This window comes from Amblyomma mixtum, chromosome 1 (genome assembly GCF_055824585.1).
Source record: "Amblyomma mixtum isolate Tamu chromosome 1, ASM5582458v1, whole genome shotgun sequence".
Classification (NCBI taxonomy): Eukaryota; Metazoa; Arthropoda; class Arachnida; order Ixodida; family Ixodidae; genus Amblyomma; species Amblyomma mixtum.
In genome coordinates, this window is record NC_143012.1 from 319,402,216 (window position 1) to 319,414,759 (window position 12,544).

At 47.8% G+C, this 12,544-nt stretch overlaps 1 protein-coding gene across 1 annotated transcript in view; it reads left to right on the forward strand.

The window, feature by feature from the left end:
- Window positions 1–12,544, forward strand: part of LOC149372632 (uncharacterized) — a 100,166-nt gene that overhangs the window by 61,290 nt on the left and 26,332 nt on the right. The window contains exon 2 of the mRNA XM_089586790.1: window positions 9,360–9,492. Within this exon, the coding sequence (XP_089442916.1) occupies window positions 9,360–9,492 (133 nt within the window). The remainder of the gene's footprint in view (window positions 1–9,359; window positions 9,493–12,544) is intronic.

Sequence of the window (12,544 nt, forward strand, 5' to 3'; positions counted from 1 at the left end):
CAGGCGTGCAAGAAATTTACCCTAAAAACCACCGCAAGCAAATTTCACGAAGCAAAAGTTGACCATTTGGGAAGAGACAAGAGTATGGTCGGTAGTTGTACAACACTGTCACAGTAAAACTTCACCGTTGTTTTGAGACGAAATATGACGATGATGGTGATTTTTGTGGCCAAGGGAATAGTGGCCAAACAGCGCCATGGCACAAGGTTGCTCAAACGACTAGGCCACCGCTGCGGTAGTTTTGAGACTAAATAAAAGCACATCTGAAGGGCATCCGTGTGCTGAGTGCATGGGAGGCCATGTTTTGAGCGTACACGGTGCTGTCGCATACCTGAACAAAATCGTTGACCAAGACTAGTCAATATTATGAAATCTCCGTAATTAGCATGTCATCTGGCACGTCCACATCCAAACTTCCTATTCAGATTGCCCTAATTACGCAACAAGAACGTCGACGGTTGACGAAGGCGGGTCGACACGCTATAATGACCGGTGAGCCTTTCCATGCAACTAAGTATCGAAGCTGACAGCGGTTTATCTGCTACGGAGCGGCATAATAAAAACTAGCATAAATACTACTCTGTCGTCTGGTGGCCTTAACGGGTTCCTAGCGTTGTATTTGATGTAGTTTGATTCATAAGCAGGTAGTTAGAAACACAGCCTTGTCGGCGGCTGTCTTGAAGCATATCCTTGATGTGGGAATTTCCGGAACAAATTGAATTATCCTAGATAATAGGCTCCTTCAACCAAATATGCAACGTAAGCTCATGCCATTAAATATCTAATTAGCGTCAGGTTTCGATCATTTTGTTTAACATCTTCTACTCGCGTTTCTGTTCAGATATGCGGAGGCAAGATAACCGCTGGTCCTTAACGGTATCGGAGTGGATTCCAAGAGAAGGCAAGTGTAGCAGGGAGTGGTAGAAAGTCAGGTGGGTGGAGGAGATTAAGAAGTTTGCGGAGATACGGGGGCCGCAGCTGGCAAAGGACAGGGTTAATGGGAGAGACGCAGGAGAGGCCTTTGCCCTGCAGTAGGCGCACTCAGGCTGATGATGATGATGATGAGGATGCGTGTGTCCGCCTAACTTGAAATTCGTGGTTTATAAAGCAGAACTGTTTTTATTGAGAGAAAGAACCGTGTTAGAGCACTTTAGAGGACTGTGAGAGCTCTTTATTGAAGCACAAAGCACACCCGTGAAAAAGTATGCGACGGAGTTACGACGGAGAGCAGGATGAAATGAATTAGGTCACCCGTTGCGAAAACTAGATGACACACCTTACGGTAAGCGAACAAAAACACGAGTAAGCGAAGACAAGGAAAGTGCAACTTGCAGACGCAACTGATATAGCGCAGGCTGGCACCGCGTGCCATATTTAGGAATAAAAAGCAGCAGGAGCCCGGCGATACTGGACGGGCATAACTGAGAGCGCATCCTCGTTATTCGCTTTTCCTACCCACCAGAACAACGGCCAGAGCATGACAGACGAATTGAATTAGGACGGGAGAAAGGTTGGCGCGTGTTTTTTCCTCGTACAGGGCACGCTGCTTCGAGTCGCACGTCGACCAACGACTCGCGCTCCTCGGACGCTCTAACGATAAGCAGAGCACAAATGACGCAAAACTCGAGACGCGTCCTGTTTATTGTCTCACTTACGAGATGGCGGGGGAAGAGGAAAAAGTAAGTCAATGTCCGTTACCTCAGTGCCTGCTCACAATTTTCCCTGTGATCGGCTCGGCCTAGGCAGCGTGCTTGCCCTGCTTTTTTTTTTTTATCTTACCTTCTTTTCATTAGGGGAAAGAAGGTCGCATGTGTTTTCTTTTAGCTACATTAAAATCCCATCAGCAGACTTTCAATCAATGTGGCTCTATAACGTAATTGCATTGAAAGTCGGCAAATTGTTAAGTAAGAATAAATGTGTGAGTGACAGAAGCTTCCTAGAGCAATATTAAAAGGACTTTCCGGCCTAATCGCATGCGAAACAAGCATTCAGAGAAGAACGTCTCATTACGATTCTCCTTGATGCTTATACCTCAAGCGCAGTAACAGATACTTTCAGGGACACGTTGGAGCCATCCAAAGCTCTGTTCATAGAAACTATACCGTTCCATAGCCACAGTGCTTCCTGAATACAAAAACAGCACCGTTACCCTACGTTTGAGACAAAATTCGCTGACATACTTTCTCGGTGCGAATATTGGAAGCTATCAATTCGTAATAAATGTCAAGGATAGCAGTATCCTAGAATAAAAGGCTTTTTTTTTTTTAATTTCAAAGCACTGTGGCTGAAATGTCGCCAGACGTCTCACCTAGCCTCGCTCCGTTCGTCTTGACCTCATAATGTGACACTATTGCTGTTTGCGGCGTGGTCGCGGAAACAAGTGCGAAAACAAGTGCGAAGCTTGCATGACGCCATTAAAAAAAAAAAAAAAACATATGGACAGCTGATTGACGTGGCAACAGCACGCAAAACTATAAGCCTGCAGTTTCACTTACAACAGTACCATTTATAGCTGCCCTATTTTTATTTATTTGTTTGTTTGAAGTAGCACGAATCTCCATTTTCGTCGTATTTCCACGTAATTGCGTAGCACACGCGCTCCGCTTTCCGCAGAAAAAGCAATCAGAACCTGGTCACGGTCTATACGCTATTACGTCTAGCCCTCACTCCAGACCTTTCGCAAAAAAAAAAGGGGGGGGGGGGGGGGGGGTAAACACGGTCACGGTACAAAGAACATTGTTGCAAGCGAAGCTGGAGCGTGAAGCTACGTCGAAACAACGCGCCCAGGCTACCCCGTAGCGAGAGCTTCGCGATCGGCCCGTTGTCGTTGCTTCATTTCTTGGGAGGGGTATCGGCTACTCGCCGCCTCCGCTGTCAGGGCAGCGGTCTCAAAGGCGCCCTGTCACGAGTCTGACAGCGCGTGACAGACGCCCAGCCACGGCTGTCGTGAGACCGCCACCATATACCCAGAGAGCAAGTATTCGTCTCTTCTTTCTTACTCCCCCCACCCTCTACACCCGACCTCCCACTTGGTCGAGCAGTGAGACGTGCTTCGTGTGTGTTTTAGTTCGGTAGTAAGCGCAATTTTTCTTGGAATTGTACGCGGAAACACGATGCAGGCTCTGCCTTTTTTCTTTCGCCGCCTTCAAGGATGAAATTACGTCCCCGAGTGTCATTAAGCGAATCACTATCGAGACCCCTGCGTGAATCTGGGTGCGATGCATTTTAGTGACACTAGTCTTGCGACACTCAATTCAATGCAAACCAAATTGCGTTCAAACGAAAGATGGAATTAGGAGGAGCAGGGGAAGGGTAGGCTGGTGTGTCGGTATTTTATCTGGAATTATTTTTAGGTGTAATGCAACTTGACGCAAAAAGAAAAGCGCTGAAGAAGAGAGTGACATGTGAAGGAGATCATGCAGAGACCATGAGTGCACACTCTAATCAGTAATAATGCGTCGAAGTTCAAGCAGCTACTGGACCTGCCACAGAAACGCTTAAGCTTGGAAAAACTGTTCAGGCCCATCTTTTTTTCTTATCTCTGTCAACCGAAACCAGCGCTATCGCACACCTGACCACCAACTAGATAAGCCATGGCACATAACTAACTGCGGAGAAGGTACAGATATACAATAGCTGCGAGTTGGCGCACCACTCCGTGAACTGAGGTTTTGATGCATAATACAGCGCAGCAGGTGGTCGATCTTTCACTGTGTCTTCCTTAATAGACCACAATGCAATGTACTAAGGCACAAGGGTCCGACAGTTTATACTGCGAAAAAATGGGGAAAGTAAGCGTATTCATTTCCCCCTTCTCCGTTGTTGATTGGGGTGCGAGTAAGAGGTCCTTCTCTCAGTGCAATTATCAGCCATGCTCGACCAGTCATGGCCACGCAACGCGATTGATGGTTGATCTCAGCCCATGTGGCAACAAGGGGCTGAACCTTGAGAGCTCCATCGTTTTCGCGCACCAGGGAAGCGCTTACCCGCTATTCGCCCTAGCCGCGTTCCACAGGTCGTGCACAGCGAGACGCCAGTCAAGCGCCCTGACCATGACTGACCTTTTGCGGGTCATTAACTCGCGCGTTCTCTTTACCGGAGACAGCGAGCCGCGGCAACGCGGGGCCTTTCCGCAGACCTGCGGGCCGCTGTCAATCTTTCATCGCAGCCGGGCATCAGAAGCGTCCCTGTTTGCCCAGTTTCTTGGGCAGCGGCGGCGCCACCCCGATGGCCGTCGTAACGGCTGATTACCGATTTGCCCAGAAACGTCGCGAAGCCGCTGTACTAGTTCTGCGAGTGAGAGCGCTGAGGCGAGAGAAGAGAGCAGAACAATAAGTGCTCACGCCAGTCGGACAAGGGCTGCTGGCTCGGGGCGTTGTTTGTTGCTGCGCTTGTCGTGTTTCCCACTCATCTTCGGCCGAGCTCCTCTCACCTGGAGAGGAATTCCGGACTTCCCGGAAGTGGCCATCTGCGGCCGGCTCGCTTTCCGCTGACCTACCCTCGCCCAACTCTGCAGTCCACTCCGAAAGCGCAGCAAACGAGCCTCCGTGCGCGGAAAACAGGCGTACACAGCCGCGGCGGCGGAGTGCTGCCGCTGGAGGCTCTCCCCAACCGCGTTACGCCGGACGCAGGGACGACAGCGAACCGCCTGACCTCGCTCTGGAAGAGCGGCGCTGTCCCCGGCGTGAGCCCGGTTGCGCCGTTGTGCAGAGAGGGAGGCAGGCTACCCCCCCCCCCCCCCCTCCGTTCATCTTCTTTATTTCATGGGATTTCGAAACGGCACTCTTATAGGAGGGCACTGGGACCTGACCTATCACAAGTCCTCCCGGCTGCCTCGCTCTGCGCCTTAAAGCCGCTTGTGGTTTGCTTCGTTTTCGCTTTGCGCGCGCACTTAACTCGTGACGGCCAATTTTCGGCGGCAGGTGCGTCGCTTGGTTGGAGGGACGGAATTAACACCGGGAACGGTAGGCAGGCGATTAATGCAGCAGGTGAGGCGTTATTCGGAATGGCGCAGAACAGGAAAACAAATCGTCGATTTCGGAACCGCGGCCGAAAACGTGAGAGAACGCAAAATAAATATTCGCAGTGGATGTGAAGAAGGTGCGCACGCCAAGTTTATTTCGTAGAGATGTTTTCAAAAGAGAAGATAAGATGCAAGAAAGTTGTCGTTAAATCGTTAAGTAAGGTTTTGGAAATTTTCAACACATCTGGAACGAGCACAGAATTTGAAACCCTCCAGAGGTCCAACACCAGATCCGTTACTCCTATCGAGTACACCTTGTCGCAGACCGTGCGTTGCGTTTTAGGGTGCCGTCTTTGATAACGAATTACACATAATCATCATGTTCGTTTTAATTTGCAAATTTAAGAATTTTCACTACGGCCCCAGCTTTTTCTGTTCACCATATGGAAGATATTATTAAACGATTCGTATACGATTCATCATTGTTTTCTACCCGTGCATTCTGATGAATCACGTTGCGTTTTTCTCTGCTTTTGTGTTTTCCTCTAGCTTACAAATGGTTTCCAGAAAACAGGTGCCTGTGAAGCTGAATTTTTGAGCAAATTCTAAATTCTCAAACCGACTCGCAGTACGTACATAGGAAGCATGAATCAACCTTGTCCAGAATTGTCACGCACTGTGGAGGATTGGAGGTTTGCAGAGGCCATTGAAAAAATCCGAGATACTAATCAGCCTTCGACATTAACGGTTGTGGGATGCTGCAGCCGTTGACAATGGGTTCTGTTAGGTTCTAACAGGCTGAGTGAAGTCGACATTCTTGTCTACAGCCGCAACTATTCCAACAGGTTTTATGTCGAGAAGATTGAGCTATCTTAATTAGTTAAGACGGAAGTCCTGTCGCAACGCTGCTCATCGTGTGATGCTGGAGCCAATATGTAAACAGGAAACCCATCTTGCATACTTGATTCACCTGTCCGGCGGTCACGCAGAGAATCGCGACAATGAACCAGCTTCCGAGATATCTACGCCCCTAGAAGGAAGCGACTGAAATGTTCTAGTGTGCGGCCCACGTCTTTGCGTCTGCCGAATGACCCTTGCATTGTAAGGCCAGAAACGCGCGTGGAATTAATAAGTAATGGTTAATAGGTTTCCATGGACTACCACAGCAGAACTGTGAAGGAGAGCTTCTGAGTGAAACCAACACCAGGTAGCCGAGATCAACGCGAAAAGAACTGCGCATCGATAACAGACCCGTGCACGCATTATTCAGGATAGTTTTTTTTTATTGCTTTTATTTTTTCGATTTCTGTTGGGCAGCAGAAGCTTGACTCAACGCAGAACCAGTCGGCAGTTTAGACAGGGCACGTGGCGAGAGAGGCATCCGCTGAGCTTTCTTAATGCGTCCCCGGTCACGCCCGCCTCTCGGTCGTTCGTCGGTGCGTCCTGACCGGGTTACACAACCGACTATCACTCGCGCGCCCACCGGACACTGTGACTCACTCTGCGAACACGTTGCTGCACGGCACGATCGGCTGCCGATGGACTCGGGAAACACTGTTGTGTCAGGACTTTTTTCAGCTATGGCTTGAAGTATATAAACTGAGAAAAAGAAAAAAAATAATGAGCTACTAACCCTGTCTTGTCCCCGAGGTAGCTCAAGCACCGAACTCTTTCTGGCAAAGACTGTGCATGAACAAGCGTGTTCGACGGCATTCCCCCAAAGCTCCGAAGACTTACATGACAGGCTTCGCTGAACAAGTTACTTTGTTATCCTGTTTAGCTGTGCGAAGGATCTGGGCTGGCCGCGGTAGGAGAACGTGTAACAAGTCCCAAATGGCAGTATGTCAGGCTTGAATAGATTTTAAAAACAATAGTTCTGATTCATGTCCATTACTCCACTATTTTCCCACTGTCTTAAAGTGGCATGCAGTTCGATTCTTATGCGTCCACTATTCTTTACTACTGAACTCTATCGACTTTTCCAAAGAAAACACAAGAAAAATAGGAAGTTACCCATTGAGATGAACCTAATACTACTGATTCTGGTAAGCATATCTAAATACACAAAGCTCTTGAATGCGCCTATACTTGACTGCGCCTACTGACTGCGCCTACTGATGGCTATACATGGCTGCACCTACTGCGCCTATACTTTGAGTAACCGCTATTTATAACAGCAACGTACCAATGACGTTTACAGTACGTTGCTGAAACTTTCTTCCGTTTTTTTTTTTTTTTTACTCATCGGCAATTTTTACAACAGCCCCTTTGCGGTGTTTTAAGTGCCGGCTTTTTTTATCTCCTCTTGCGAATAAGTAAGATCATTGTTATTCGTGTTATCCATAATTACGCAAAGCTGAATATAGCCGCTCTGCTGCCCCAATTTAACGAGTTTCCAGCGACGCCGATTTGTCATCTCAGTAATAGCTTCCCATCTGCCTAGAAGGCTTCGCTTGCGACCGCCACAGAAATCAGCGGCCAAACGCTATAGGATTCTTCCCGCCTCACTCGATTCTCGCAACTTGTAGGAACTTTCCCGCCGAATGGCGTCGAGAATCCGCCTTCCATTACCGCTTTTGCGAGCGACGGAATGAAAAGAAAGCTGGGGAGACTTTCCACGAACCGGTCCTTCCTTGACAAACGAGGTCACAAAGACGCCCATTTTTTTCCCCTCAGAATCGAAGCGGTTGCTTTAAAAAGCCCCCTTAGTCAAATGCTCGCGCTAATGTCGCGGCAGAAACGCCGACTGGAAGAGGGGCGGGCTAAAAAAAGAAATCGGCGCGAACCATCTCGTTCGATAAGACACGAAGCGTCTTTAGGCGCAACAGGCTTATTCAGCGCGGGCTTCAGCTCTACTGTAAGGCGAACATTCGAAATTCCCCTCATCTTTTTCCCCCTCGCAACTCATTTTTCCGCACACAATCAACGATTTCGACGCCGCTTCGCTCATTTTTTCTTCCTCTTTCGTTTATATTGCTTCTTTCTCCCATTTACTTTGTTACAGCGAGCAGAATCTTCGGAGAGCCTTGCACAAGGATTAATGTAATAGGGAAAAGTCGCATCTTTTATGCAACGGCGCCGTTGCAGACGAGGGTTTGCTCTCTCTGTATTCCCCGTTGTAGCCAGTAGAAAAAAATTCGCATTCAAATAATGAGGAGGGATGTAAATAGCGTACAAGCTCTATACTTAAACTGTTTAGCGTGAAGCACAATGGTCAGCAACAAATCACCTTAAACGGGGAAATAAGTTCCGCTGACTTGGGCCTGCAAGTGACTGCTACAAATAGGAATATTTTATTCTGTCGGCGATTTTTTTTCAGGGGGCTAAAGTGGGAAAGCATTAACTTGACTTCGATATAAATTACTACGAGTGGTTCCGGTGAATATGTTTTCGCAGCATTGCGTGATAACAAATAACTTGGCGATAACAGGGACAACAAAACAAAAGTCTGCGTGTGTTTCGAACATGGCACAGCTGATGCAAAGAGGCGAATACATTTGGTAGAGTAGTTTCTACTTTTATGGAGAAGAGCCAGGGGGTAAATAAATTAGGTCAGCGTGCAGCGCATTCGATGCACGGTCGGTAGTGTCACTTCCGCGTAATCTTCACAGCATCCTGTGCTCACCTGGGTGTTACTTTTTATTCCACCTTGTTTTTTGACGCCACTGTGTGAGAAGTATGCAACTGTACGTTTTGTTATTAGATATACAATGGAGACTTTACGCTATGCGCAATTACAAAGTAAAATTTCGTCGCCTGCATGGCACGCCATAAACTAACAAAACATGAAGACGCATGTATTTTGACTGAAAGGTGCACTTAACAATCCAGTCCTGAGGCTTCGTGGTGAAACAAATTTCGCTTGTGATTCGGGTCTCACTGACAAAGGAAAAAAAAAGAAAAAGCATAGTCAATTTTTAAATAAGCCCAGTATTCTCTTCGTCTATATTATGTAACTTTCATCGCGTTTTCATTGGGAACAAAGTCTCGGTCTATAGTTATCAGATTTCATGCGCACTTAAAGATCATTTTAAATCCGCCTTATCGGAGTAGGCGTCTAGGTATGGGTTCTCAAAACGGAAGCTTTGCCAGAGGCTCCGCCCGCCCAGTTCAGGGTGCTGCGGCCAGCACAGATAAGGCGAGAATTTGTTTTCAGTGCACGAACGTGCAAAGTTAGTGCAGCCATTTGCGTTTGAGCGAAGAGAAGAAAAGGCTTTTATTATTCTATTATTCACAGCCACGAGTTGTCAAGGTGTGGCCACGCCTTCAGGCCAAAAGCTGTTCCGACGGCTCATGCCTAGCATGCCGTTAGCTTTGCGTATAAGTGCACTGTGACCATGGTTTGAAAGCGCGTACTAAACGTGCGCATGCCGTTTTTCTTATTCCCTCATCGCAGACTTTCCGGGCATGTGCTACGACGTGAGTAGCTGCTCGGCGAGGGCCATCAACGAGAGCTGGGCCATCGGAGCCTGCAGCAGAGCGGCCTGCGAGATGGACGACTCTGGAATCCTGCTCGAAGTGCACTACACGTACGTACACTACGCACGCACTACAAAGCAAACTTCTTCAACAACCACGTATTGACATCCTGTGGGCGTGATTACAAAGATTATGTTAAGTTCTGCTCACAATTATTATTTTACTTGAAGCCAGTCTCAAGTGGCTGTTTGTGCGTCAGCGCATGGTCATTTGTGATTGGCTGGTGAGACGTGTTGCCATCAAATGGGTGGTCATGACTGGCCAGTTCAAAGTGACCGCCGTTCACGAACCGATCACGCGAGCAGCATTGAGAATATGATGCCGTGCTTTGTAAAATTATCTTTCTTTTTCCTTTAGGACACTAGTCGTCCCCACTTTTTATAACAGAGCCAGCGAGCGAAATTGCTTGCCGGATATCAACCCTCACGTCACAGACCGCCGCTGCCAATAACAGAGGGGCAAAAGAAAGGAACAGATAAAACTGGCTCACAAAAAATACCGCCTGGCATCTGTTTTGAAATATCCAATTTAATGAAATCATGATATAGAAGTGAGACATGATTCGTCGAACACATGGAAACTAAACTATATGAAAGTCATAAACTGAACCCGTACACTTAAGTATTACCGCCGAAATGTTTTTTTTTTTTTCTCAAAAATCATTGATCCTAACTACTACCAGTGCTTAGAAAACCGGGTTTATATCATGGTGGTCTCATGCACTGTTGTATTGCGGACTCATGGACCACCCAAAAAGAACTCGCAATGGTGAACAGTAAAATAAATACGTATTTCGGCCTTTTCAGTCAACTTCTGTACGGAAACCGTTACATCAAATTGCACCAAGCCAGCCAGAGATCTCCGAGACTGTATTGAATTCCTGGCGCCATTAAAGAGCGAACGTATAGAACATAGAAAACAGGGGAAAACTGAAAGGCCATAGGGCGCCGGCACGAAGCGGACCGGGGAGGCACGGCGTTATTGCATAGCTCGCCGATTCGACACGCGTTCCACTCTATCGCTCGTGTCAGGAGAGACACAAGACAGCCTCCGTGTTAGCGCGCGCGTATCAGACCCCGATGGGCCTAAATTGTTTCGTCTCCGCGAAGCACTTCGGCAGCACGCTGACGCGAGGGAGAGCCGCTACACCCGCTGCGCAAACGTGGGAGTCGTGTGTGCCGAGCAAAAACACACGTGCGCACAGTTTCTCCAGGCCGAGAACGGACAACTCTCATTACGAGAGCCGCGCACGCCTGGGGAACGGTGACGGCTGTGGGTGCCGCCGTAGCGATCGCCTTGAGTTCGTAGGAAAGGCTATAACATCGGCGGAGAGTTAAAACAAAAAAAGAAAACGGATAAGTAGAACTGAACTCGTCGCTTGGCGCACAAAAAATTTCACAGAGCGCAAACAAGTGACCTTGTACTGCCGCGTGAAGTGCTGCCCGTGTTGATCTCTCGGAAACCAATAGCTGCCTGCCCCCTTCACAAATACGTGGACCGCAGCGAAAGCGCTGAATACCACGCTAGCTGTGCGACGACTTCGAGAAAGCTGGGAGAAAATGATGATCGAAGTGTCTAATGAAAAAGGAATTTGGTGCAGGGTCACGTTTTTCAAAGACCACAGAAGTGGGTAGTGACAACTCTATACACCGCTAAGCGTTGCCGCGGTCTCTGTCGCTGCCATCGAACGACGAGAAGACGGGAGACTGATTGACCGACAGTCGATTTCAATTTCCTGGGCATCGTATACTTACACACTACCATATCGTTCGTACAATGCACCGTGATGCCGTTACGGCGAGGTGTATCTTTCCCAGCCTTTCCTAGCCGGTGTGGTAGGAGTGCTTTGTTGAGAAGCTTGTATCCTCTTTAGTATTTACATTGGCTCACCGAGATCTCAGCTTTCGTCTTGGCTCAGCGAGAGAGATCGAAGGGCGACTCCGGATTATCCCATGATGACTTTTTAAACGATGAGAGGCGGTACAAGAACGAGAGCGCAAAGGTCACTGGATCTCTGTCATCGCGGAAGACGGTCAGAGAAAATGGGTTAACGTTACGCCACCGCCAAGCAGGATCCGGACACTTTATTCTCCAGCGTGGGATAGCGGGATCATATCTACGACTCAGCACGGGTCTCAACGTCTTTGAAAGGTCATATCATTCATAATGACAAACCTTGAACTGTCTCTTTATTCTCTTCGTTTCTTTTGCTGCTGAAAGCTGTCTTTTTTTAACCTGATACAACGAAACGTTGCGAGTAGTGCAATTATTTAAAGGACCTGGCTTATGCTACAGTCCGCAGGTGACACTATACCGCTGACAGTGCTCTCAATGTCGGTCACTTTCTTCGCCTTCTTATAATTCTTGTAGGACAGGTTCACTAATATCACATACGGGCATACCACTGGGTACCGTACTATAAATTAAATAGTGCTGATTGCTTCTGGTTTTTCCGCGCAAGCTCTAAGAGTAGCTTTCTCACGGGTAAATGGCGTATTGTCGGCGTCGTTTGCACGTTATGGTCGGAAACTGAAGTTAACGCTCCCCAGAGCGTGCCATCCAGGTTATATTGCGCGTTTTTTTTTTACTTTATACTTTACAAAGCAGGCCACAGGCCCGATAGCGTAATTCATTAAACAAACGTACTAACGGCGGCTGCGCGTCAATTTTTTTTTTTTTTAACGTTAAAGTGGTTTGGTTTTGCTTTTATGGGTTTAACGTCACAAAGTGGCTCAGGCCATGAGGGAGGCCGTAGTGTAAGGCTCCGGAAAATTTAAACCACCTGGGGCTAAAGTCTTTAACGTGCATTGACTTCGCAGAGTACATGGACCTCCAGCAGTTCGCCTCCACCGAATGACCGTAGAGAATGACCAGTGCCGCATGTATGGACACTAACCCATTATCGCTATCCGAATAACTGCCATCCGCGAACACTGAATCTGAACACCAGAACTAAAGTGAAAACCGAACTGCTAGCGCGCCTAATTCGCTTTTGGCCTAACTACGCAAATCGACCAAAAAAATTTTTAACGACTTTTCGAATATTTTTTTACCCATCTCCGCCCACTTTCGCACTCCAGGAAAAATTCTCTAGCGTGTGTG